Source organism: Aotus nancymaae, unplaced genomic scaffold, assembly GCF_030222135.1.
Source record: "Aotus nancymaae isolate 86718 unplaced genomic scaffold, 86718_ANA_hifiasm-v0.15.2.pri h1tg000002l, whole genome shotgun sequence".
Taxonomy (NCBI): Eukaryota; Metazoa; Chordata; class Mammalia; order Primates; family Aotidae; genus Aotus; species Aotus nancymaae.
Window position 1 is genome coordinate 33,008,747 of NW_026988413.1, and position 27,775 is coordinate 33,036,521.

Consider the following 27,775-nt stretch of genomic DNA (forward strand, 5'->3'; position numbering starts at 1 on the left):
TAGCCAGCTTTAACAATTAGAAACACCAGTGAAGTTGAATCCACCCCTTCAAAATATTATCTGAAGATAATGTTTCTAATTCTCTTCTAACAGTTTCTAGTTCTCTTTCTCAGAGCAACACTGAGAAAGTATTGTTCCTCTGCAACACAGGAGCCCTGTAAATATCCCCCAGGAAGGCTATCAGGTCTCCACTGAGCCTTTTCTTTCTAAGGCTGTACAACTGCTCTTCCTATAACATGGTTTCACCTCCTGCACCGTCTTGATTGCTTTCCTGTAAACACATTGGTTATCCATCTCTTTCTAAAAGTGACACCGAACCACAGGCTCTGAATATAGCACAACAGCTACAGTCAGACCAACACAAGTTTAAGTGTATGTGACCACTTCCCTTTTCTCAAACACTATAAATCTGTTAATTTAGTTCAAGCTCAGATAATAATATTTAGGCCATCATGTTACACACTTGATTTAGACCCCAGTATCTAAAGAATTCTACAAATCATATGTTTTCCCCACACTGTTTTCTGTGCAATTTTATGCAGGACTCTATTTATTCCTATTGCATTTTATCTTTTTTGAATTTAGCCTTTATTTCCTTCTGCTAAAATCGAATGCATTTTCTATCTCTCCAAGTATTGTTTTATTTACTGACTTAATAAGCATGCCTTCTACATGTCCTTAAGCTCCACTGATAAAGACGAATGTTGAAAAGAAATTGGCACAGGACAGAAGCCTCTATGTTGACATTGATCTATTATTTAGTGCCCTCCCAGAAAAGCTGTCTATCCAGTTACAAATCCTCTTAAAGACACCACCACCTAGTATTAACGTCTCATTTTTGATAATAAGACCATTATCAAGGAATATCATCAAATACCTTGGTAAAATACAAATGCACAGTATCTATGATACTGCGTTCCTCTGCTCTGCTAATCAAAAAGACAAAGGAGAAGAATTAATGCACCAATCCTTAGTGATTATTTTTTTCCTAAGGATGCTCAGATTATCCTATTTGTCCAAGCAAAAATATACATTCAATGTCTGTTATGTTCTAGGTACAGGGCTAGATACAAATATATGGGATCCATGCCGTCAGGGAATTTTCTGTCTTTAAATAATGTATTTTAGATTTTTCTCCAGAAACAATACCAATTTCTCTTTCAGGTTTAGCACACAGTCAAGCACATAGCAGGTCTTTAATAAATATTTTTATATTGAGTTTAATAATTATTATAACTAACAGGTGTTTATCTGTGACAGGCATTACATTAAGTACATTAAATGGATGTCATTTAATGTCTATGACATAATTCTCCCCCACTTTACAGATGAGAAAACTGAAGCACAAAATAGGTAATTTACCTAAACCCACATATCTAGTGAGCAGTGGAGAGTGGGATATAGCCCAGTCATCTGACAATAGAGGCAACACAGGCTTGACCAATATACTATGACTCAGCTACTCTGAAGGAATTTAACAAAAAGAGGGTCTTATTTTGTAACCTAAAAATTCATAAGCCTGAGAAAAAGTTTTCTCAAAAAGTTTAAGCAAACACTTAGCAAATTCATCCAACTCCAGGGGAAATATAAAGTTTGTAGGAAAATTTTTATTTGAAAATAAGATATTCCCATTAACATAACTGAAGTGTAAAATTATAATTTTTATCACAATAACGATGCTCTCAGCACAAAGCAGCGATAAGATTTTTCTTATCTACCTCACTGCTCTACTTCATGAAAGTCAAATCATTTGAGATACAGGTGGCTGCTTAGAAGTTAACTGCACATTAAAGAACAATATGAGTGATGATATCCGATAAATTTTAAGGACTTTCCAACCTTTAGGTTTTCTGATATAATTTTCAGGAGTAAATTTCCAATTCTATTCTGTTTATTTTCTTTTAATCTAACTAATTTAAAGAAATTTTTCAATCTGGCCAGAAAGCGTTCATCTTTTTCAACAAGTGATAAAAAAGCCTTAAAAGAGATTTACTGTATTTATTCACAAAAATTATTTAATTGTTTTTAATCAGAAACCAAGAGGTCAGCTGAGACCTTTCTGGGGATTTTATAGTAAATATATTGACAGGTTCTATAAGGATATTCTTAATCTGTTTTTCTCATGATATAATTTTTTATGCTCTGTAATTATGCAATTTAGTTGATGGTCCATAAACAAACAAATTCTAGCTTTATTCTCTAATTAAAAAGGCCCTAGACAGGTAAGCCCATAGGTGATCAACTGGAAAGAAAGTAATGAGTAACTACTACAATTTGCATTTCCATCTGTTTAAAATATTTCCAATACTGAACAATATTCAGCAAGCTCGTTGGTGAGGTAAAGATCAAATATTTCATAATCTCACCTTTTGGAATGATCATCTTGTCATTCTTATCCAGGGACTTACCTTCCTAAATCAGAGGAAGTGCCCTGGAGCCAATGTGTTCCTCTGTGTATCTAAAATTAAGTATCCAGTTGGTGGTTAAATTAAGATCTGACCTTGTACAACTGAAATATAAGCTGTCTCTGGCACATGGTAAAGTATTACCCATGACTTCTCTAGACTCTCATCAAAAGAAATGCAAGCCCACACAGGTATAATAAGATTATCTGTGTCCTGATTGGTTCAAAGAACTCTTATGAAAACAAAGGATCTGCCAATTCAGCTGCAGGGAGTGTTCCTACTGATAGAACAAAACCAAACCGCTTAGAATTAACACGTATTTTAAAGATGTTTGTTCAAGAGACAAATCTGTAAGTCTTTGCTTTGGCAGACCTTAATTCACTTTTGACATATTTTAATACACACTATTTTTCTTTGGCCATCTTTAAGATTCAGGTCAAATTTCATTAAATACAATCTTCTTGTCATACTAATTTGCTGTCTTTGATTTTTGTTTAATAATTGCTAGTCTAATATACAGTTGGAGATAGGGCAGTCAGTGACATCTAATCTGATCAAGAATCATTAGGCCAAGTTATTGAGCACATATAGTCTAAAAAAGTGAGTAGCAAATGTATTAATAAAACAAGCAAAAAAATCAGGATTTTAATTGAGGAAGGTTGTTTGCTTTCTTTAAAAAAAAAAAAAACAGTTAAGTTTATTGTGTTACTGATTTTCCAATAAAAATAATCTGCCTTAAATTTGTTTTGACATAGCTAGACTTGAATTAACCTAGGTCACCGTCAGCACTCACAAAGCCATCTGGCCTCTATCCCCTTCACCCCACTAAAATAACTCTTCTTGTGGGTCTCAGTGACCTCTTTCTGATTTACATTATAAACTCATTTCATACTTTATATTCATTTTCATTTCTTATTTTACAGATCCTCATTGGATTTGCTGCCAGTGATTCTTCCCTTTTTCCTGAAACTCTCTACTTCTTCGGCTACTGGGAGCACTATGTGCTTTTGTTTTTCTTCTCATCTCTGATATTTTCTTTGTACTCAGCATTAATGAATATAAATATGAATATGTACTCAGCATTAATGAATATAAATATAGATATAAATATGTGGATCGTAGTGAATTTGCCTATTTTAAAACTTGAGAAACCATAAATGTGAAATGAGAGGTCCAAATTCCTCTTCAACTGTGATAAAAGAAGGTGCATTTCAGTCATCTTCAAAGCAAACTGAGAAATACTTTGTTTAAACCACTATTAACTGTGTATTGCAATAGTCAAGGATAAAGTTAGATCATTGTATACATTGTCTACATTTTAACATTATTAATCAATTTGGAATTGTTCAATACAGAATTCTTGTAAAAAGCAAACAGCATTGTGAAACACTTTAATTTTATACAACTTTTTTTTACTTACATTGAAAATTCACATAAAGCTTTAGAGTACAATGCAAATATATGGGAAAATGTGAACCCAACACTTTAAAATGTGGCTTGACATATTGCAGTGACTTTTCTGCTCTTAAACCAATTAATGTATGCCTGTTTTATCCATTTATATAATAGTTGTTACAGATCTACCTGTGCCACACAACATTTAAAATAATGCATAAAATGATAGAAAAGCCAAAAAAAGACCATGTGGTAAAATAAATGAGAGCATGTTACTGAAGACAGTCCTGTGAACAAGTCTTGCTTTGCCACTTACTGTTTCTGTAGATGCACTATTTACATTTTTGAGATTATTTATCTGTAGTACGGGAGTGATGATGATGATGATGATGATGATAATGATACAATGACCACAGCACCACTATTTTAATGACGCCTATTCCTCAAGTAGTTAGTCATTTATACACACACAATAAGACATACTTTGAGCAACTCATATATTTGAAAGAATGATCCATTCATAATGCTGGTAATTGCCTCCACATTTGCCTCTTTTGGAAGTTGGCTTTCCTGTGGATTTTGTCAAAGGGGAAATAAAATGAGTCCTAGCTTTTCTAACAGTGTCTCTAGTTTTGTCTGGTGAGGGTGAGTTTCAGGGAGGGGTCAGATTTAACAGTGAAGGACTAGTTGAATACTACTGTTGTTCCAAGGAAAGTGACACTGATGTCCAAATACACATTCCTTCTATCTATATATAGCAAGAAATGCATGTCCTATTTCAAGATGACAATTATAGCGACTGATATGAAGAGTCTTAGGTTAAAATAGTTGGAGCACAGTGTTAGAGGAACTGTCCTTGGACCCACCTATTTCTATTTTGGGAATAAGAAGTGTAGGTAGCATTGTTTGTGAATTTCCAGGGAGCAATGTGGCAGCTCGGCCTTCATGTTTAAGGCACCTGCCGCTACTACAGCCTCACTTTGTCCACAGGTTCTCTGTCTTCCTGAAAACAAGTGTGGGGCTTGCAGGCCTGGATTTTAAAAAACAGCTCTTGCTATGATTAGTCATACAATCACATCTACCTGCTACAAAGCCACTTATTATGTCCTTTCTGATCCAGCCCATTCTTTGTGAAGCCTTATCAGAACTGGAGCTTTATCTCTGCCTTCTACAAAAAATGGTGTTGTTCGAACACCTCAGAGAGCCCTACTCTAAGTTGTGCTATTATTTTTTGTTTGTTTGTTTTGTGTGTGGGGTTTTTTTGTATTTTCATTTTTGTTGTTTTTAAGATATCCTATTATGTTGTTGTTTAGTAAGCAATACCTATATGCATCTCACTTAGCTTCATTTTTACTTTGATATATTTCAGGCTTTCTCCTTTTTCTCCTGCTTCCTTTGCTGTACTTGACCATTATTTTGGCCTTGGGATCTGTGATTTAATAGAAAAAAATATGAAAACACAAAATAAATCCTTTATTTCTATTATGCTTCCCAGAACCTTGGTAATTGTTTATTTTTGCTATGCTGTACTCTGTTTTTCCAGACTGAAATCAAACAACTGAAACCATGAGCCAAATCTATTGGCACCGAACTCCTCCAACAGCGCTGATGTCACAGGCCCCTGGAAGAATTGACGTGGTTGGCATTACTCTGGTCATTTAGTTGCCAGTCAGCCAAGCAAAGGCAAGTGACAAAAATAGTATTTTTTAGTAAGGTAGTGCTATAGGTAGTTACACTAAATCAATAACGAACAAATGGCAGGGGGTCTTCCTGTATGGGGTTTCAGTTATATTTACCACTTTATCACTTTGTCTAGCAAAGTATTCAGCATTCATCAAATATGTGTTGAATATTTTGAACACTGATGGCTTGTTCAAATGGGTTTGCAGTTATTCCCTGTTTAACCAAAGTTTAAGTCAATTAAGGTTGAGTCATAATGAATTTTTTAAAAGCTGGTTGATCTTTCTTTTTTTTCTTTTTTCTTTTTGTGAACAAAGTGCTTAATTTTCACTATTATGAAAGGCATTTCAAGTGTACCTAAGAGAAGCAAACTTGGATTAAAAGGAGAGAATATGTATTAGTCTAAGATCTGTCGGTTTTTGTGAAGTAAGACAAATCATGTAATGGTATCTAAAGGTTTATGCTTCAGTTTCCTACCGTGTAATAACACTGCTCTTGTTATTTCATATCATTGTTATGAAAATGAGAGCATAATTATGAAAGTTCTTTGAAAAACTAATAACCCCTATATAGATACAGGACTTATAGTCTAGCTATAGAAGTATATTATACTCCTGGGGACATAAAATGGACATGAGGGAAACCATCACATTTGGTTGTCTATTCTACACGTACAGACACACATTTTAGTATATGCAGAATGTGACGCTAGGCACTTCAGGGCATGCCAAGGTGGGTGGGACATGTCGTTCTAGTCCCAAAAGCTGACCATTGTGTAGAGAACAAAGAAATAGAGTGATAAGACCTAAGAAGGCTGTGGAGGAGAAGGTCAGAGAACAAAGACACACACACACACACACACACACACACACACACACACACACTCTTGAGCTTTAAAAAGAGAAAATGGTTTTACATTAATGGATCATTAAAGTAGAGTAGTTTCCTCTTATCTGTAAAGGATATATATTTTTTTCAGATGAAGTCTCTCTGTTGCCCAGGCTGGAGTACAGTGGTGAGATCTCAGCTCACTGCAACCTCCACCTCCTGTGTTCAAGCGATTCTCTTGCCTCGGTCTCCTGAGTAGTTAGGATTACAGGTGTGCACCACCATGCCTGGGTAATTTTTATATTTTTAGTAGAGACAGAGTTTCATCATGTGACCAGGCTGGTCTCGAATTCCTGACCTCAAGTGATCTGCCTGCCTTGGCCTCCCAAAGTGCTGAGATTACAGGCGTGAGCCAACAAGCCCAGCCAATGGAGGATATGTTCTAAGACCCACAGTAGTGAGTGCCTGAAACCACGAGTTTCAGAACTCTATGTATGCTGTTATTTTTTCCCTATGCATACATACTTATGATAAAGTTTAATTTATAAATAAGGCACAGTTAACAATACTAATAATGAAGAACAATTATGACAACATGCCAGCATCAATATTCTTTGGGGCATCATTAAATAAAATAAAGGTTACTTGAACATGAACACTGTGATGCAATCATGATTGATCTGATAATCAGAAAAACTACTAAATGATCAATAGGCTTGTGACATATGGAGACTGAATATGCTGAACAAAGGGGTGATTTATTTTCCAAGTGGAACAGAACAGGATGACCCAAAATTTCATCACACTACTCAGAATGGCATGCAATTTAACTTATGAATTGTTTATTGCTAGGATTTTCCATTTAGCATTTTTACTGGGGTAACAAGCAAAATCGTGTGTAAGAGGTATTATCTTTTAAGAACCTTCCTTTTTCTTCTAGTCTCTTGTAATTCTGACTTCTTACATATCTCAAACTGATAGTGCTAAGGCAAAGAGATTGTCACTATTCTTACTACCTTATTTAATACAAACCAAGCATAATCATAATCAGGACTTAGAATAAAGCTCTATATCGGCAAGATTTTGAATTATTGAAAATTCAGGATTGTACTCTATTCTTTCTGAAAAGAATTGATCTTTTCATGTGCATTTGTGTTTTGTTTCAATTTCTAAATGAAGTTGCTAATGCATAATTATATTTAATTAATATTTGATTATTAAAAGAGCATTTTAACAGTACATACTATAGAAGAAATTGTATGAATTTAATGAAGAAAACTTACCATACTAAATTCAAAAATTTCTTTTTCTCTTTCTTTCTTCCTCTCTCCCTTTTCTTTCTTTCTTTCTTCTTTCTTTCTTTCTCCTCTTTCTTCTCTTTTCTTTTCTTGACAGCCTCTTCCTCTGTCACCTAGGCTGGGGTGCAGTGCCATAATCTTCATTCACTGCAATCTCTGCCTCCCAGGTTCAAGCAATCCTCCCACCTCAGCCTCCCGAGCAGCTGGAACTACAGGCATGCACCACCACACCTGGCTAATTTTTTTTTTATTTCTTTTGTAGAGATGGTGTTTCATCATGTTGTCCAGACTGGTTTCAAACTCCTCAGTTCAAACAATCTTCCCACCTTTCAAAGTGTTGCAATTACAGGTATGAGCCACTGTGCCCAGCCCAAAAATTTCAATGTAAATCCATCCACTTTCTACCATTAAAAGATATCACTCTTGCCTCTTTTGGATACAGATCTTTATATTTTATATTTCAAATTTGAGCCACCATTTTGTTTGATATCTGTGTATGTTAAGACAATTTCTAATGGTCTCATGATCTCCCCCTCCAATTTTTTTTTTTTGTTGTTGTTGTTGTCTCTGCCAGGTTTTTTGGTTTTTTTTTTTCCCAAATTTTTTTAATATAAAAGGTAAGTTTAATAACTCCTTCCAGAGGCTAGAAAAAATATGATGATTTATGCTGGATTTAGATTTATCTTTAGTAGAACAGTATAAGTACTGAGACAAAATATTCTGGACATTCCCAAAGTATTTACCAAATATTTGGTTTAGTTATGGCTTGATTTCAAGATTTAAAATGTAATTACCATTCAAATAAAGCAAAATTTTACATTTCCTTTATGTATATAGTAATATCAAAAGTTTTAAATTAGGTTGAGTTTTGAGGTTTTGTTAAGGTGAAGGTGTTTTTATGCAGCTTGGTATGTCTGGGTAATTTTCCAGTCTTGAAGATATGGCCCATGCACCCACAGTGCAGGCAAATACTTTCTAAGACATCATTATATAATGATGAAAGGCTTAATTTATTAAGAGAATATAACAATTGTAATTATAAAACAACTAGAAAAAGAGAAAGAAAATAAGCCCAAAGTCAGTAGGAAGAAAGAAGGAAGGAGGGAAGGGAGAGAGAGAGAGAAAGAAAGAGAGAAAGAGCTGAGACCAGAGCAAAAATAAATGAAATAGAGACAAGATAAACAATATAAAAGATCAAAAGTTGGCTTTCTGAAAAGATAAACAAAATTAAGAAAACATTAGTTGGCCTAACTAAGGAAAAAAGAGAGAAGATTCAAATGAAATGAATAAAATCATAGATACAAAAATACAGAAATACAAAAGATGATAAGAAACTACTATGAATTATTAAACAGTAACAAACTGTATAACCTAGAAGAAATAGACAAATGCTAGAAACCTACAACCTACCAAGACTGAACTATGAAGAAACAGAAAATCTGAACAGATGGAAATGAGAAAGGAAATTAAATCGGTAATCAAAAATCTTCCTACAAAGAGAAACCCAAACCTGGTGGCTTCACTGTTGAATTTTTCAAACACTTAAAGAATTAATACCAATTCTACTCAAACTCTTGCAAGAAGTTGAAGAGGAGGGAATGCTTCCAAACTCATTTTACAAGGTCACCATTATCCTGATACCAAAGCTAGACAAGGACACTATAAGAAATAAAATTACAGGGCAATATCCCTGATAAACATAGGTGCAAAAATCCTCTACAATATACTAGCAAACCAAATTCAGCAGTGCATTAAAAGGATTAGGTACCATGCTCAAGTGGGATTTATTTCTGGGATGCAAGGATAATTTAACATAAGTAAATCAATAAATATGACACACCACATAACATAATAGAGGATAAAAATTATGATCATCTCAATAGATGCAGGAAAAGCATTTGACAAATATCATCTTTTTTTGAGATTAAAATCAGCTGATTAGGTATAGAAGGAATGTACCCCAACACAATAAAGGTCATATTTAACAAGACTACAGTGAACATACAGGTGAAAAGCTGGAAGCATTTCCTCTAAAACTGGAACAAGACGAGGATGCCTTCTTTTACCACTTCTATTCAATAGCCAGAGCAATTAGGAAACAGAAAGAAATAAAAGGCATCTAAATAGAAAAGGAAGATGTTAAATTATCTCTGCAGATGTTACAATACCATGTATAAAAAAACCTCAAAGACTTCACCAAAGAACTATCAGAACTAATAAACAAATACAGTAAAGTTACAGGATACAAAATTAACCTACAAAAATTTAGTAGCATTTCTATATACTAACAGTGATGTATCAGAAGAATAAATTTTAATAAATCCCATATACAATAGCTCTAAAAATTAAATACTTGTGAGTAAATTTAGCCAAAGAGGTGAAAGGTGAGTATACTGAAAACTATAAAACAATGATAAAAGACATTGAAAGAAGACACAAATAAATGGAATTTGGGAGAATTAACACTATTCATACTACAAAGTGATCTACAGATTCAATTCAATGTTTACCAAAATTCCAATGACATTCTTCACAGAAATGGGGGAAAAATCGTATAGAACCAAAAAAGACCTTAAATGGCTAAATCAATCTTGAGAAAGAGCAAAGCTGTGAGCATCACGGTTCCTGATTTCAAATTATAATACAAAGACAAAGATTTAGTAATCAAAACAGTATAGTACTTGCATCAAAACAGAAACATCAACACAGAGAATATGGAGCCTAGAAATAAACCCATGCATGTATAATCAACAGATCTTTGACAAAGGTACTAAAAATACCCAATGAGGAAAGGATAGTCTTTTCAATAAATCATGTTGGGAAAACTGGATATCCATATATTAAAGAATGAAATTCAATCCTTATCTGATACCATATACAAAAACTAACTCAAAATAAATTAAAGACAAACTTAAGACTTGAAACTGTAAAACTACTAGAAGAAAAACGAAGTTTGGCTGGGGGAGATCTACTTGACAGTGGACTTGGCAATAACTTTTTGGATATGACACCAAAAGGACAGGCAATAAAAGCAAATACAAACAAGTACAACAAAATTAAATTAAAAAGTTTATGCACAACAAAAGAAACAATCAACAAAAGAAAAGACAACCTAAGGGAGAAAATATTTACAAACCATATATCCAAAATACAGAAGGAGCTTTTACAACTCAATACAGAAAAACCAAATAACCTGATTAAAAAACAGCCAAAGAACTGGAATAGACATTTTTCTAAAGAAGATATACAAGTGTCCAACAGGAATGAAAAGGTCCTCAACATCATTAATCCTTAGGGAAATGCAAATGAAAACCACAATGAGACATTACATCGCACCTGTTAGGAAGGCTGTTATCAAAGTCACAAGATAACAAGTGTTGATGATGAAGTGGAGAAATAAAAAGTCTTGTACGCTCTTGGTAGGAAAGTAAATTGGTACAGCCATTATGGAAAACAGTATGGTGGTTCCTCAAAAAGTTTAAAATAAATTTACTATATGATCTAGCAACACCACCACTTAGTATATATCTAAAGGAATTGAAATCAGTATCTCAGACATATTTGCACTTCCATATTCATTGCAGCAATATTCACAATAGGCAAAAGACACAATGGACACCTAAGTAGATGAATGAATAAAGAAAATGTGATGTATCTTTATCATGGAAGATTATTCAACCTTAAGAAATAAGAAATTCTGGTATTTGTGACAACATGAATCAAACGGAAGGACCTTATAGTAGGTGAAATAGCCAGTCACAGAAACACAAATACTGCATCATATCACTTACATGTGCACCTAAAAACATTGAACTCATAGAAACAGAATTTCAGTTACAAGATGAATATGTTTTAGAGAGCTAATGTACAGCATTGTAAATATAGTTAACGATAATATATTGTATACTTAAAGTTTGCTAAGACAGTTTGCTTAAGTGTTCTCACCACACACACAGACACACACACACAAATAGTAACTAAGTAAGGTGATGAATATGTTAGCTTGGTTGTGATAATCATTTCACAATGTGTAAGTATATCAATCACATTGCCACATTAAGTACATACACGTTTTATTCATTAATCATACCTCAATAAAGCTGGAAAAAATGTAAAGCATAAACATAATAAATCCAGGTCAAAGGGTGCTGATGTTAATCCAGCAATTTTATATATGAATTCCTATGTGTAATGTGTCAGTTTGGGGGGAAAAATCTTTACTCATGATTTTTCTTTTAAAAATATTTTTATTTCACTCATTTTTTTTCAAGTGACTCTTAGAATCATCTAGTCAAAATGGAATTATGACTGGAAGTGCACTAAGAAAAGATTCCTTTGGAAAGAATGAACGTATTTTCATATTTTTACATCTCTAAAACATTGACTCTCACTCACCCGGAAAAATATGTCTTAATTTATTCAAAACTTTTCTTTTGAACGAATGTAAAGTTTCATAGTTTTACTGAAGTCTTGAACATTCCTGAGATATTTATTCCTCAATAGTTTGTGATTTTTATTTTTTGTGAATAGAAGTGTTTCCCCTGGTATATTTGAATTGGTTATTCTGGCACATTGAAAGCTAATACTTTTTGTGTATTTATTTTGAATCAACTGCCTTTTAGAATTTTTATTCATTCTAATGATTTTAGGTTGATTTTCTTGCATTCTGTACATTACAAAATGTCATCATGTTGAGTGGTTGGAAACCTTATGAGAAATATTACACTAATCTATGAATGGGGGGAAAGATATATTATACTAGGAAACATTTAGAACTAGATGCTAGTATATAAACTCTAAGTGTGACTTCTATACAGCAGTTGTTCTTAGGTTTGACATGCATTGGAATCACCTGGGGAGCTTTAGAAAACAGTGATGTCTGGCCCCCTCCCTCAGACACACTAATTTCTGGGCATCAGGACATTAAAACTCCTTCCTCCCTACCTCCCTCCGTCCTTCCCTCCTTTCCTTCCTTCCTTCCTTCCTTCCTTCTTTCTTTCCTTCCTTCCTTCCCTCCTTCCTTCTTTCCTTCCTTCCTTCCTTCTTTCTTTCCTTCCTTCCTTCTTTCCTTCCTTCCCTCTCTCTTTTTTCCCTTTCTTCCTCCCTCTCTCCTTCCCTCCTTCCTTCCTCTCTCCTTCCCTCCCTCCCTCTTTCCTTCCTTTCTTCCTCCTTCCCTCTCTCTTTTTTCTTTTTCTTCCTCCCTTCCTCCCTCTTTCCCTCTTTCTTCTCTTCCTCCCTCCCTCCCTTCTTCCCTCCTTCCTTCCTTCCCTCTCTCTCTCTTTTTTTTTTGAAACAACACCTTGCTGTGTCATTAGGACAGTAAAACTTCTTTCTTTTTCCTTCCTTTCTTTTTTTTTTTTTTGGAGACAAGGCCTTGCTGTGTCACCCAGGCTAGAGTACAATGGCACGACCATAGCTCACTGCAGCCTTGATCACCTAGGCTTAAGTCATCCTCCTGCTTCAGCCTCCTAAGCATCTAGGGCTACTGACACATGCTACCACACCTAGCAACTTGTTAAAAATGTTTTTGTAGAGACCAGGACTTGCTATGTTGCCCAGATTGGTCTCAAACTCCTGACCTCAACAGATCCTCCCCCACCTCAAAAAATCTTATTTATAGAGTAAAATAACAAACTCACTGACATAAAAATATATATTTCTTTCATTCCTAATTGTTAACCTGGCCATCTGATTTATTAAAATCCTTTTTTGAGGCTGGGTGCGGTGGCTCACGCCTATAATTCCAGCACTTTGGGAGGCGAGGCAGGCGGATCACAAGGTTAGGAGTTCAAGACCAGCCTGGGCAACACAGTGAAACCCCATCTCTACTAAAATGCAAAAACTTAGCCAGGCGTGGTGGTGGACATCTGTAATCCCAGCTACTAGAGAGGCTGAGGCAGGAGAATTGCTTGAACCCAGGAGGTGGAGATTGCAGTGAGCCGAGATTGTGCCACTGTACTCCAGCCTGGGCACCAGAGAGATTCCATCTCAAAAAAAAAAAAAAAGATTTTTCTTTTTTTTTTTTGACATGTTCCCATTCATACTTTCTCAAAATCATCCATTCATTTATTCAACAAGTCTTTTAAAGAAGTTTTATCCACCAGATACATTGTTCTATGTACTGCGGATGTGATAATGAATAAAACACATCACCATCTAGCATGCAAGGATTTTCTTATCTTTCTGAAGGTAAAATTTAAGTTTCAGATTCCACTAAAATATGAAGGTAAAATTTACAGTATTTATGTTGGACTGGATGTTAGTTTTGGGAGAGGTTAAAGCAGGATGGAGCCTAAGTAACTAGAAGGATAGAGTTGCCATTAACTAAGATGGAAAAGGTTCCAGAAAGAGCCACATTAGAGAGAAAGAATAGGAACTCAGTTTGGATCATGTAAAATTTGAAATACCTATCAAAGTCTAACAAGAAAGGTTAAGTTGGCAGGTGAATGTGGTCCAAGTTAAAAAGAAAAGTCAGAGCTGAATAAATAAATTGGTGATACTGAAAGCCATGTGGCTGGAAGAGCTCACCAAAGCAGTACTTGCAGATATAAAAATAGAGATGTTTAAGGGATGAACCCTGGGGCAAACCAGAGCTATGAGACAGAATACAAGCCAAGGGAAGAAAAATATTTACAGCTGAAAGGAGTGATCGACTGTATCAAATTCTGCTGCTAAGTCAAATAAGATGAGGACAGAGACCTGACCATTGGATTTGGCAACCTTTAGGTTTTTTTTTTTAATTGTGGAATCATCTCACTAACTGCCTAGACTTCCTTTCCTGATTTTCCATCTTTCCCCCGCTCTACTTTGCTTCTCAGTATATTATGAAGATGTTAGGAAGAAAAGAGACAGTGTTATGCCTAAGGGATCATAAGACCCATACACAATTTCCTAAGTCTAGGAATGCTACTCCCTTGTCGTGTGTCTCTGGTTCCCACTTTCCATGATATCTCCTCATGTCAAAGTTTCAGCTAAAATGTTGCAATTAGACCCCAAAATGCTCTGATTTTCTGTTCAATTTTAGAATCTACGATGCTGTCTTTTATTTATTTATTTATCTTTTTTTAGAGACGGTATTGCTATAATTGCCCCAGTTGATCTTGAACTCCTGGCCTCAAGCAGTCCTCCTGCCTCAGCTCTCAAGTTGCTCGTATTACAGGAGTGAGCCACTGCACCTAAGTCTACAATGTTATCATTTTTAGTTCTATCATCTGAACATTCTATGCTTTTAAAGTTTCAGATTCCATTAAAATATTTGTTTGTGATTCTTGCCATCTCTTTGCCTGCTATAAGAATTAAATTTTAAAACAGAGGCTAGTAGATTAATTTTTAAAACAAGATTTACACTAGTTTCTTTCATGGTCCTAAGTTATCATTTCTGAGCATCCTGAATGAGATATACTCCTCTTTGAAAAATACTGCATTCATTTATTTGCCAGGTATGTATTTATTAGCTACTATGTGCCTGGTACGATACTAATATGAAACAAGGCAGTTCTTACTCTCAATCAGTGGAGGAGATGCATAGATGACGAAAAGAAGGTGACGCCAGGACGGGACCAAGAGTATGCCTTAGACAGCCTGGAGCTGAGACTTAAAGGATAAGGAGAACTTTTTTGAGATAATATATAAAGGGAGAGGCATTCCAGGCAGAGAAAATACATACAGACCTGAGGGAAGATGGCATATTTGGGGAAAATGCTGAACATTTACTCTTGTTGGTCACTGAATGCATTGAGGAACCTAGAGAAAATGAGCAGGAGATTTAGGTAAAGTTAGAATATACAGGATGTATGTATGTACTGAACTACATACTGAAGTAAAGAATTTGGGGCTTTATTTTATTTCTTCCTCCAGAACAGTGGCAATGAGAAATGGCTTTCTCTTTTCGGTGCACTAGGGTAGTGGTGTCATTCATCAGAATCACTAAAGGCCATCTGTGGAGTCTTAACGTCTGAAACACTCATTCCCTTTGGATATTGTAATACCGCCCCCCATCTCCCATTGTCACACATCCTTCCTTCCACAGGGACATTACCTTCACATACTGTGTGTTGAACCTGTCCCTCAAAGTGGTCTGGGCCTGAGAACCACTGCAAAAGACAAGAAGCCACAGGAGAATTTTAGATTGGAAAAGATCATGATCAGTTTCAGCAATTTCTCCTCCCTTTGCTTGTCTTGCAGATATTTTACCATTAAAACATAGATGGAGATTTTCATCTAAATTGTGAAAGATGCTGTCTATTCCCAAATAGATATGGAGGAACAGAACACAATTTCTGCCCAGAATGCATGGCCAGCACAGGTAAAAAGCTCTTTACAGATTGCTAGTCAATCCATTTGCTTTACCTAAAAAGTTCATTTGTATAGTTTTGAATGGTTTGCAGAAATCTTTTGAAAAGTACTCTTGAAGTCTCATGTCTTTTCCTCAAAACTTGTCAGACTTGGGAGTGATGAAAAGGGAGAAAATATACAAACATATGTGATACATTCACAGCTGGACTTAAACAGCAATAAAAGATAATTTTCGTTTTACACCTACTTCTAGTAGAATTTTACAATCCTACTATCTAGTAAGAACCATTTCCTCTGAGTGGTGTTCAGTCTCTGTTCAAGCAAATCGTTTCTTAAGTAGCAAATTCTTCTCACAATTTGATGTATATCAGTTTAACCAAAAGACTTTTCAAAACATAATATGTAGCAAAGCTCACAAGGTCTTTAGAACATGACACATGAAAAAAGATAAAGGTAGAAATACAAAAATATGCCCTTAGGACTTAAGTTGGGTGGGATCCCCTTCCTCTGGCATAGGGTCTAGTTATCTGGAGAATACCTTTTTTAAATATATAAGTACACACTTGAATGATCATGTTCTGTTTTCACTCCCATATTCTAACAATGCCCAAGAAGGTCAAATAGTAAAATGATGCTGTTATTTGATAAATTAATTATTTTTTTTTATTTTTTTATTTTTTTTTTTTTTGAGACGTAGTTTCGCTCTTGATACCCAGGCTGGAGTGCAATGGCACGATCTCGGCTCACCGCAACCTCCGCCTCCTGGGTTCAGGCAATTCTCCTGCCTCAGCCTCCTGAGTAGCTGGGATTACAGACACGCGCCACCGTGCCCAGCTAATTTTTTGTATTAGTAGAGACGGGGTTTCACCATGTTGACCAGGATGGTCTCGATCTCTTGACCTCGTGATCCACCCGCCTCGGCCTCCCAAAGTGCTGGGATTACAGGCTTGAGCCACCGCGCCCGGCCGATAAATTAATTATTGATGATAGACTGGTTTTGAATTCAAAGTCTTAGGAAGTTAATGGAGTTTCTCCTTAGTGGCTTACAGAGCTCCCATACCCTTCTACTATCTAGTAAGTATCACATCCTCTGAACGATGTTCATGCTCTGAGCAACATTCATGCTCTCAGAGAAACACCTCCTTCTCTGCAAAGAGCTGTAGGAGGCTGGTGGGACACAGATACCAACTGAGTTATTGGCAAATAGAAGCCATTCTTAAATGGAAGGCAGTTCCAAGGCAACAAGCTGAAGAAAGCCAGCACCATCTAGTGGAAGGAGAGTCACACAGAATGGACACCTGTTGGTTTGCTTTCCAGTTCTGTGTTTTGAACTCTTTTCTGAGACTTAGGTGTGCTTCACCTAAGTCTGACCCAAGCTTCAACACTGTGTTTATTTTAGTGGTTTGTGGTTTAATAATTATAATGTTGGATATATTTATTGAGATTTTGTTATACCTAATCATTTCGCTAAGCCCTTATATCAGGGCTTCTGGGTGCAGTTGTACAGGTTGTATCCCATACAAAGTTGCTTGGGTGAGGGAATGAGGAGCCTGGAATCCATCTTCATCTCCACTCATCCACATGGGTGCCCTAGAAAAGGGTTGCATTCACATGGAGAGATGACCAAAATTTTCTAAATTGCACAAAGGTGCTATATGAGGCACTTCTGCACCTTTATGCATTATCTCATTTAACCTCACAGCATTCTTTCAAAGTAGGTGTCATATTATTGTGACCATTTTCAAGGAAGAAGTAAGGCATAGGGGGTTAAGTAAAACTGCCTAAGGCCACATAACTACCCTGAGCGGTTTTTGCTCAAGTGTCTCAAAGCAGAGGCAAGCTCAAAGCCTCTCCTGTGCCTAGCAAGTTTGATTGTGATGATTGCTTCACTCACTGACTCAAGCAACTCAAACCAAAACCTTAACAAGCAAAACCAAAAACGTAACAAGCACTGCAACAGAGAACCTGGGCCTGCCATGCACCTGAGGACTTCACCTGACGCTCTAGCATATCTCCTGTTTGCTCTCTGAATAGGCAAGACACCTTCTTTCCCTGGGTTCTTATTCATCTTGTCCTTTTAAATGCCCTTTCTTGCCACTCCCCTATTTCCTTCAGTAGAAATCCTTCTGCTCCTTTAAGACCAAATTTAGACCATCCTTCTCCATCTCCATACATTTTCCTCATCCTGCCAATCTCTTTTCCTTCTTTATTTCCCTATCATATTTCTTTTGTTTGCCCTGTATAGTAATTATTTATGTATATTTGTTACATCAGGATTTAGCGTAACCTTTTTGAGGACAGGAGGTGTAGCACTTGGGTTTTGTACAATGTGGCCATTCAATAAACGAGAATTAAATAGAAGGCCTGGGGACCTAAACAATGGCAAGAGAAGCCTGCAGCTTTATTATATGCTTCATGTTCTCATTTAAACTAAATGTGTTAGTAGAAATTTCATAATACTGAATAATGACAAGCTGGGAGTCTTAAGCCAAATCCACAATGCATTCTATGGCATAATAGATTTGTTTCTAATAAAGACCTAGTGAATAATTTAATTAGTGTGATTCGCCATAATTAATTCAGCTCCCAGGAGCAGAAGGAGTTACAGATTTGCAAATCCCAAGGTACCAGGCACGTTTCAAACTTGTTCTAAGTTAATTTTTAACTTTCATTTTTACTGCTATTATCTATTAAGCCCTCAGGCTACAGTCAGGCAGCTGGTAGAGAGAAAAAAATCAGACAACTATTTATGGTATTTTCAAGACTATTTATAAAGAGTTTACTTTGCATGGAAGTGAACTGGTAATACAAAATAAATCATAGAATAAACATACAACTATTGTAACCTCTACAGTGATTACATAGCAAAACAGAATTTTAACAATAGTTATTCATTGAAAATGTAAATCTAAGATCCTTATTCTTAACTATAATGAAGAAAGTATTTATATCTAATATTTTCCCAATTACACTTATAAAGAAAATGTAGTACATATGCACCATGGAATACTTCACAGCCATAAGAAAATGAAATCACATTCTTTGCAGTAACACGGAAACAGCTGGAGTCCATTATCCTGAGTGAATTAATACAGAAACATAAAATCAAACACTGCATATGTGTGGGAGCTAAACAATGATATACATGGACATAAAGATGGATACAGTAGACATTGGGGACTCCAAAAGGGAGGAAGGAGGGAGTGAGAGGGGCAAGGGTTGAAAAACCATCTATTAGTAATACAATTACTATTTGGCTGATGGGTTCAATAGAAGCCCAAACCCCAGCATTACACAATATCCATGTAACAAATCTGCATATGCACCACCTGAATCTAAAATAAAATAAAATACCTTGCATATAAATTACATTGTCATAGATTTATATTAGTGAAGAAAAACAGAACTAGTTATTTCAAACAGGTTGACAAAATAGGGTTAATAAGACTTTATAAAAAAGTTTAAAGATAGCAATGATTCAGTAGCCTGAATCTCTGTAAGAGGAAGGTAGACTTTAGCACATAAAATCCTTACCATGCGTTCAATGTCTCTCTGAAAAAGAAAAGACTAAGCCATTGAATGAAATTGCTGTGGTGAATAGCAATCTCTCTCATTAGCTCAGATATTAGAAGAGTATATATAAAAATTGGCAAAGGTCACTATAATAAGGATAGTATCAGTCTGGTAATAATAGTAAGAAAGCAAATGCCTGAAATTAACTAAGCTTGCATAAATGAATAGTGAATGAATAAAAAAAAGTACTAAAAGCATAGAGGAAACTTCTTAAAGGTCCAGAAAAATAAATAGAAGGAGGAAAGAAGGGTATGTTAACAGCCTAGACAAATGGCAAACATTAAAATGACAGGTGTTTAGGCCAAGGCAAATTACTTCCTAGAGACTGAAAAACACAGAGTTCTAATCACAGAAATACTGCTGGTAATTTTTGAGCAACACTGAAAATGAAAGAGCGATCAAGAGGCTTTAAATAAATTTTGTCATGATTTTTTCTAACTGATACAAAATATAAGCAGGTAGTTTATGAATAGTGAAAACAGAAATAGATTATCTAGTATGGGTTATGAATAACTTTCATACTTTGAAATTTATTTTACTATTCATTTATCCTTTTATTCAACATTTAAAAAGTAATTTATCAACATTTAAAAAGTAATTTCTACATGCAAGGATTACGCTTGGTATTTTTTCAAAAGGGACATTTGCAAACAAAGAACATGATATCTATAATGCATTTGATAGAAATTGTCATTGCAACCCTGGGGTAAGATGAAAAAACATGAGCTGGATGGAGAACGGTTAGTTAATGAATTTAAAACTGTTTGCATAACCATATCCAAAGAAAATCTAATTAATTGATGTCAGTTTGACTCTGTATTGTTCAACATGTTTGCTATGTTTATTACCATTTTTGATTAATTTCTAAGAGCATCACATTTTGAAGTTTTCAAATCCTGAGAAGAAGAGAATTCTGGCAGAAATAATTTAATTTGACTTACAATGTTAAATAAGGTATGACAAATGACATTAATTAAAGTCGATCTGAATAAAAAACTGAAGCTATAATAAAAGCAAATGCCATTTCGATGTGTTCAGTTATCTTAAGTGAATGAAAAATGGGATTGTCATTTTCGAGCAGCTGTTAAAGAAAGGGAAACCAGGCCAGTTACAGAAGCATTTTATGTAAGACATAGTGCTTGTTCAACACAAGTGACAGTTCTTCCTAGTATCAGAATAAGAATGAATAACATCTCCAAAATAACACATAACACAATTGCTATTTTTGTAATAAAATGCAAAATCATGTCCATAGGCTGCAATAATGGAAAAAACTCAACAATGGAAGATATAAATGACATAGTAAACCTTTACATCTAAGTTCAAAACATTAGTCATGTAGGTATATAAAGTGAAGATCTGGCTTAATAGCAAATAATATGAAAAAGAGACTTCAGTTTATTAAGTATGAGGTGGTTATGCAAAAGCTATTTTTATAACTACAAATGTTATCTTATGTGATCTTAATATGAGAATAATTTCCATATTAAAATAGAAAACAGAAAGTCTTCTTGTTTGACCATAGTTGCAAAAGTTGACATCTTTCTCTTTCCTCCTGAAAATTTGTGCAAAAGCAACAAGGAGAATGACAAAAAAAAAATACAAAACATAAATTCCATTTTCACAAAAACTGGAATAATGTAATCAGCAGACTCTCCAAGAAATACAAGGACTAGTAAAACTACAGAGTGGTGACAAAGCCTAGTGGCAGCAGATCTTAGACATGCCACAAAAATATACTTTCTAAAGGTGAAGAACTCATCTTCAGAGTGAAGTGTGTAGTAAAAGCCCTTTCCTTTTATTGCAGCGATCTGTGCAGGAACTAAAGAGAGCAAGGTGGTGGTATAAACCTCCTTGGCTCTGATTTGACTCAGAGAAGCTGAGGATGTGGAGCTACACAGAGAATCTCATAAATGAGTCACGGCTACGAGAAGCAGTCTTTTTGTTACCACTTAGACATAGTTGGCTAAGGAAAATCCAACTTATTTTAAAGTGAGTAACAAATATGAAATTCCTGTGGCACAAATATAAAAATACTATGAAAGATACAGAAAAAGGAAAAAACTTTTAATGTATGAATCACATACATATGGAAAATGTTGCCATTGAACAGATGAAAATTATGATCATATATTTTACCATTAATTAAAACAACCGCAACAAAAACACAACTTCATATATTGAAAAAGAGTAAAAAATAAAAACAAATGCAAAAACTGAATCGTGAAAGATTAAAGCTGCAAACTCATCGAAAAGAAGAAAATAAACTTGTCACAAAAGTGAAAATCAAATTTGAAGGAGTTCAGGACTATAAGAAATATATAAGATAGAAAAGCAAATAAAATAAAATTGAAATAAAGAAAGCCTTAAAAAGGATAGTAAAGCATATTCCTATAGATCTACATATTTATATCTGTATTTACATATAAAACAGCCAAGTAAGATCCAACAAATTCATAGTTGGAGACCCTTAGAAAGGAAGCTGAAGAAAATAGAAGCTGACAAGAATTGAAAGTCATAAATCAAGAAAATTTTCACTAAATAAAAGAAGATTTAAATCTAAATACTTACAGGACACATTATGCATGCCAGGGAAAAGTAACCAAAAAAGTTGACATGGAGACATAGTGTAGTAAAGTCAGTGGATTTCAAAAATTAAAAAAAAGGTAACTTCATACTGTCAGGTTAAAAAAAGCAAATAATTTATAAGAGGAAAAAACAATCTAATGTAATATTTTTCCAAAGCATCACTTACAATATATGTAAGTGAAGAAAATATAAGTAAACAATTTTATATCTAGCTAAGCTATCCTTCAAAGATAAAGGTTACAAACAAACGTATTGTTACAGCCAAACAATAATGGCTTGGGTAACTATGACAAACTGATTAGTAGAGAACATTGAAAATATTTCACTGTAGAACTAAAAATAAAATCAATGTAGGGAATTAGAATTACTAAGTAGAATGTTGATATTATCTGCTCTGACAATATAGAAGTGATGCCATTAAATAAAGTTGAGACAGGAAAATAAAGGCAAGTGGTACTGATTGCCTCATGCAGAGTATCTGGGAGTGAAAGGAGGTACATTGTATCTGACATACCAAATAACAGAAGTATGAACATATTTTAACATATGAAAGCAAACGCTAAGAAAGGCAATGTTTTACTAGAATCAATGGAAGAGGATGTGCAAAGGATGAGAGAGAAAGAAGCAATGTGATAGTTTATTTTTTTCCTAGTAGGGAACTAACAGGTATTGTCTAGAAAAATGGAAAACCAAGTTATGTAATATAAAGATATTGTCAAACCTTAAATTAAAAATACAAACCTTCTTAAATATCTGAAAAATTATACACAAAATTGAAACAGGCTGCATAGGCAAAGATATTTTTTTAAAACTACCAAAAAAAAAAAAAGGAAACATATCTGTCATATTATTAAATGCAAGTAAGCCTAACTCATTGCTTAGGGAAAAGGATCAGTGTAACTTAATCATGGTGGATTCTTACCTCTGTCTCCATATTTTTCTACCCTATGTGTCTTAAATACAGCCCAAGGGAGCTGAGAGCTAAAGTGTGATGTAAATCCAGTAAAGTCTTCAAAACTGAAATAGAAAAAAATAAAGAGTATTGTGGAGGAAAAGAACACTGCAACTACTTAAACATGTGTAAGCTGTTTGTTACTGGATAAGAAAAGAATCCACTCTTCATGAAAAAAAATACTGCTTGAGGTAAGATCTTTTGAACAAAGTACAGTGGGTTAAAGAATTAGCTATAAGACTGCCACAGAGTTGGAGAAATAGAATCAGCAAGTGGAATGAGGTTGAACGTTAGAGGGCCTCAAACTTGGGAATGTAGATATGCTACTGGCAATAGGAAACTGCTGAAGGATATTGAGAACTGGAGTGCTAACACATGAACAGTGTTTTTAACTAGTGGTTCTTAAAGTGTGGTCAGTAGATCACCATCATCATCATCACCTGAGAACTGCTTAGAAATTTATAGTCAGGTGTTGTCCCCGACTTACTATATCACAAACTAGGAGCCTGGGGATAGGCTCAGGGAGGCTCTAGTTGGGGCCAGCAATCTGTGTTTTAACAAGTCCTCAGGTGATTTCAACACATACTAAAATTTGAGAACCACTGTTTTAAAAGATGGTCCTGGGCTAAGCAGATGCTTAGAAGGCTATTGTACAGTACAGGAGTGAAGTGTTGAGAAACTAGAAGTGGGTAGAAGTGTTGCAACAGTGAATCAAAAAAAACAAACAAAAAAAAAGGAGATAGAACCTGGTGGTCAATTTTATATATAAAAAGAGAAAAGATGTCAAAAATGATTCCAAAAAGCATTTTGGCAAAGAATGTGGTGCTCCAAAGGGGATATTTAACTGGCTAACAATCATGTGGAAATAGACTGCTATCACTATTAGCAGAAGCATAGCAAATTCAATGAGTAACAGGTATTTTTTGGAGCTATCATATTACTAGGTATTTATAAAAGTGATTTAATGAAATTCAGTCAAAATAATATTGTAAATTTGTAATTTTTGGCCCCTGCTTGACCCAAGCACAAGACAACTGAAGTTTTTTTTTAATTAATAAGACCCAGTCATGCTAAAAATAATATAAACATTTCTGTAGAACAGAAACAAAACTGAAACATATGTTTAAGTGATGATTGAAGCTACAAACCTGTTGGTCTTTAGACTTAGATCTGAAGTAGTCTAGAAATTTGAGACTTTCTGGCTCTTTACTCCACTCCTGGAAGGATACAGAAGCCAGGTCTACCACATGAAATTTAAGGCTAGGGCCAGACTGTCTCCTCAAGAAAGGAGGCTAAGAAAAACTATGTTAACAGCTAGGGCCACAGCTCTTATAAACCTGAGTGTTTGGATGGCAAGGGGAGGGAGGCGGGAAGCAGGAGGTTTAGCGAGAGCCCCCACAGATCAGGACATGAGCCAAGCTGCTGCTTTGCTTGAGGACTAGAACTGTGATATTCAAAGGCCCCAAGACAAAAAATAAATAAATAGATGATAAATAAGTAAGACTTAGTTACCGACTGGCAGCTCTAGGCAAAATGCACAAAGAAGGGTTGGGTGATGGGAAAAAAGAAAATTCCACTTAAGATGAGCATTTAAACTAAACTTGCAAACACTAAGATGACAAAAAAAAAAAAAAAAAAAAAAATAGCAAATCCAGAGGGAAAGGAGAGATTATAGGGCAGAGGAAGCTTAGTAATAAAATAAGTAAAATATATTAGAAAATAAAATTCACTAATTCTTATCTGTCAGGAAAAAAAAAATCTCTACATAAGTGATGGAATTAAAATAATAATAATAGAAAAGGACATGGAAGAGGTGATTTCAGGGAGTACTTTTAGAGCATGTTAAATCCTTGCATTTTTTTCAGTAAGAATACATAGCTAAAATGTTTGTTAAAATTTGATAGGTCACCATTAGAAAATGAAAAGGGACAAAAGAAAAAAAGACAAAAAAAGATAAAAAAGAAAAATGTTGACAGTTAACTACATAGCATAAAATAAGGGTATAGAAAGCAAAGAGAAGCATAATAAACTAAAAGGATGAAAAATATAAGTACCTCAGTTATAATAAATGTAACAAATGTATAAAACTTATCTAATACAAATATATACCGCTCAAAGTAGATACATTTAAAATAACATGTTGAAGAAATTGAAAAAAAAAGAGACAGAATGACTAGACCAAGAAAATGTTAAACAAAAACAAACAAAAAACCCTGGGACAATAATATCAGACATATCAGAAGTTAAAAAGCATTAATAAAGAAAGTAAAGAAAAATTATGACAATAAAGGAACAACCACCAAGAAGATATATCAGGTGTAAACATATTTATATGCACCTAAAAAAAGCATAGAATATATATAAAGCAAAATCTGGCAGAATTATAAGGAGAAATAGTATCCAGGCTACGTAAAGAAATTCTACAATCACTGTAAAACAAGATAACTGGTCTGACACACTGGCTCACACCTGTAATCCCAGTGCTTCGGGAAACCAAAGCAGGAGGATTAGTTGAGGCCAGAAATTTGAGACTAGCCTCGGTAAGATCTCTACAAAAGATGTAGTGAGACCCCATCGCTATAAAAACATTAAAAAATGATCTGGGCATGATGGTGCATGCCTGTGGTCCTGAGTAGCTAGGGCTACTCAGGAGGCTGTAGTAGGCAGATCACATGGGCCCAGGAGGTCAAGGTTACAACCAGCCATGATCATGCCACTGCACTCCAGCTTGGGCAACAGAGCAAGATGCTGCCTCGGAAAAAAAAATGAGAGACAACATCAAAGAAAAACAAAGGATATAAACAGAAACAATTCATAGAAGAGAAATCCTAATGGCAAATTAGCACATGAATAAGTGCTCAACCTCTCTAGAAATCAAGGACATGCAAATTAAAACAAAAAGATACATTTCACAGCTATTAGTTCAATATTTTTCTGATGCTAAATGTTAAGATGAGGATCTCTCAGATACTACTATTGGGTATGAAAACTGGAACAATCAATTGGAAAACTATTTGGCTCTATCTATAAAATGTAAAGAAACATTTATTCTACAAACTAATTCTACTCTTAGGTATTACTGCTTGAATAGCTCTTGTACATAAGCAGAAGTAAACATGTGGCATAACTGGCAATTGAGACTAATTGGAAATAATGCAATTTACCACATAAAGAGAAATAACTATGTAAAATATGCTATAGTCATGTAATAGCATACTATGCAGAAATTAAAAGCAATAAATTGATATCTAAGTATCAGTATGATTGTTCTGAAAAACAAATGTTAGCTGAAAAGGGGACATTCTAGAATATGTATATAATTACTTACATTTTACCAAATTCAAAAAAACCACCATACACAAAAAGTGTAAAGCTATTGACCGTATATACATACAAAATAAAAGAGACTATGTATATCAAAGACTTAATGCTTGCCTGCAAGAAGGAAGGGTAACCTATAGTACTTCAACTTTATTCACAATTTTTTAAAATTTTAAAGCAAATGTGCAAAACGCTAACATTAATTCTGGATAGTGGGTACTTAGTGTTTACCATGTACTTTTTTGTGTGGTAAGAACTCAACATAAGATTTACCCTTTTACCAAATGTTTTAAGGGCACAATACCATGCTAACTATAGGAACTATGTTGTACAGTAGATCTCTAGTACTTACTTACCTTGCATAACTGAAACTTTATATCCAATAACTATCTTTCCCCATTCTTTCTCCCCAAAGCCCCTGACAACTACTATCTACTGTCTGTTTCTATGAGTTAGACTATCTTGGATCTCATATAACTGAAATTAGTCAGTGTTTGCCCTTCTGTGACTAGCTTATTTCACTTAGCATAATATCCTCCAGGTTTTCCCATATTGTTGCGAATGCCAGGATTTACAACATTTTTAAGCCACAGGGATACTCTCTTTTATGTATATACAACATTTTCTTTATTCATTAATTTCTGAATGGACATTTAGGTTGTTTCCATATCTTGGCTATTGTGAATAAGGCTACAATTGAACACAGGATGCACATATCTCTTCAAGATCCTGATTTCATTCTTATGAACATATACCCACAAGTGGAACTTCTGGATCCTAAAATTCACATGGAATTACAAAAGACCCCAAATGGGCAAAGCAATTTGAGAAAGAAGAACAAGGCTGGAGGCATCACACTTTCTGATTTCAAAATATATTATAAAACTACGAAATTAAAACAGTGTGATACTGGCCTAAAAACTGACATGCAGACCAGCGTAACAAAATAAAAAGTCCAGAAATAAACCCACAGGTATGCAGTCAACTGATACTTGAGAAGAGTGCCAAAAATGCACAATGGAGAAAGAATAGTCTCTTCAATAAATGATGTGGAGAAAACTGAATATGCACGTACAAAAGAATGACTTTGGACCCTTATCTTACACAATACACAAAAATCAACTCAGCATGGATTAAAGACTTAAACATAAGACCCAAAACTGTAAAACCACTAGAAGAAAAAATAAGGGAAAAGCTTCTTTACACTGGTCTTGATAATGATTTATGACACTGAAAGCACAGAAAAAAAATGTGAAAATGGACAAGTGGGACTATATTATAAACGTCTTTCACTTTTCTTCTTAAAAATATTTTTTAATTAAAACATATTGCTGGTGTGAGTTTGGTGAAACAGCATCTCTTTTACATTGCTAGTTATATTGTAAATTAGTACCACTGCTTTGAAAAGCTTGTCAAGGACCTTAACTATTTATATTTTT

The 27,775-nt window shown here is 34.7% G+C and overlaps 2 protein-coding genes and 1 long non-coding RNA gene across 16 annotated transcripts in view; 2 read left to right on the forward strand and 1 right to left on the reverse strand.

Moving 5' to 3' along the window:
• Positions 1-7,618, reverse strand: part of ASB15 (ankyrin repeat and SOCS box containing 15) — a 39,510-nt gene extending 31,892 nt beyond the window's left edge. For 8 of the 14 annotated variants that reach the window (XM_012474005.3, XM_012474002.3, XM_012474008.3 and 5 more), the window contains exon 1: positions 2,367-2,573. In XM_012474005.3, the coding sequence (XP_012329428.2) occupies positions 2,367-2,382 (16 nt within the window). In that variant the 5' untranslated portion in view covers positions 2,383-2,573. Of the gene's footprint in view, positions 1-2,366; positions 2,574-7,591 lie in introns of those variants that run through there. The other 6 variants (XM_012474011.3, XM_012474004.3, XM_012474000.3 and 3 more) reach the window with 2 other exon arrangements.
• An 8,199-nt stretch (positions 7,619-15,817) lies between these two features.
• The window catches only part of NDUFA5 (NADH:ubiquinone oxidoreductase subunit A5), a 36,356-nt gene continuing 24,398 nt past the window's right edge, over positions 15,818-27,775 (forward strand). Inside the window, exon 1 of the mRNA XM_064373851.1 lies at positions 15,818-15,911. Within this exon, the coding sequence (XP_064229921.1) occupies positions 15,899-15,911 (13 nt within the window). The 5' untranslated portion in view covers positions 15,818-15,898. The remainder of the gene's footprint in view (positions 15,912-27,775) is intronic.
• On the forward strand, positions 21,426-27,676 carry LOC135273985 (uncharacterized). Its single transcript, XR_010341748.1, has 2 exons — positions 21,426-21,466; positions 26,994-27,676. It is a non-coding gene; the product is annotated as an uncharacterized LOC135273985 (long non-coding RNA).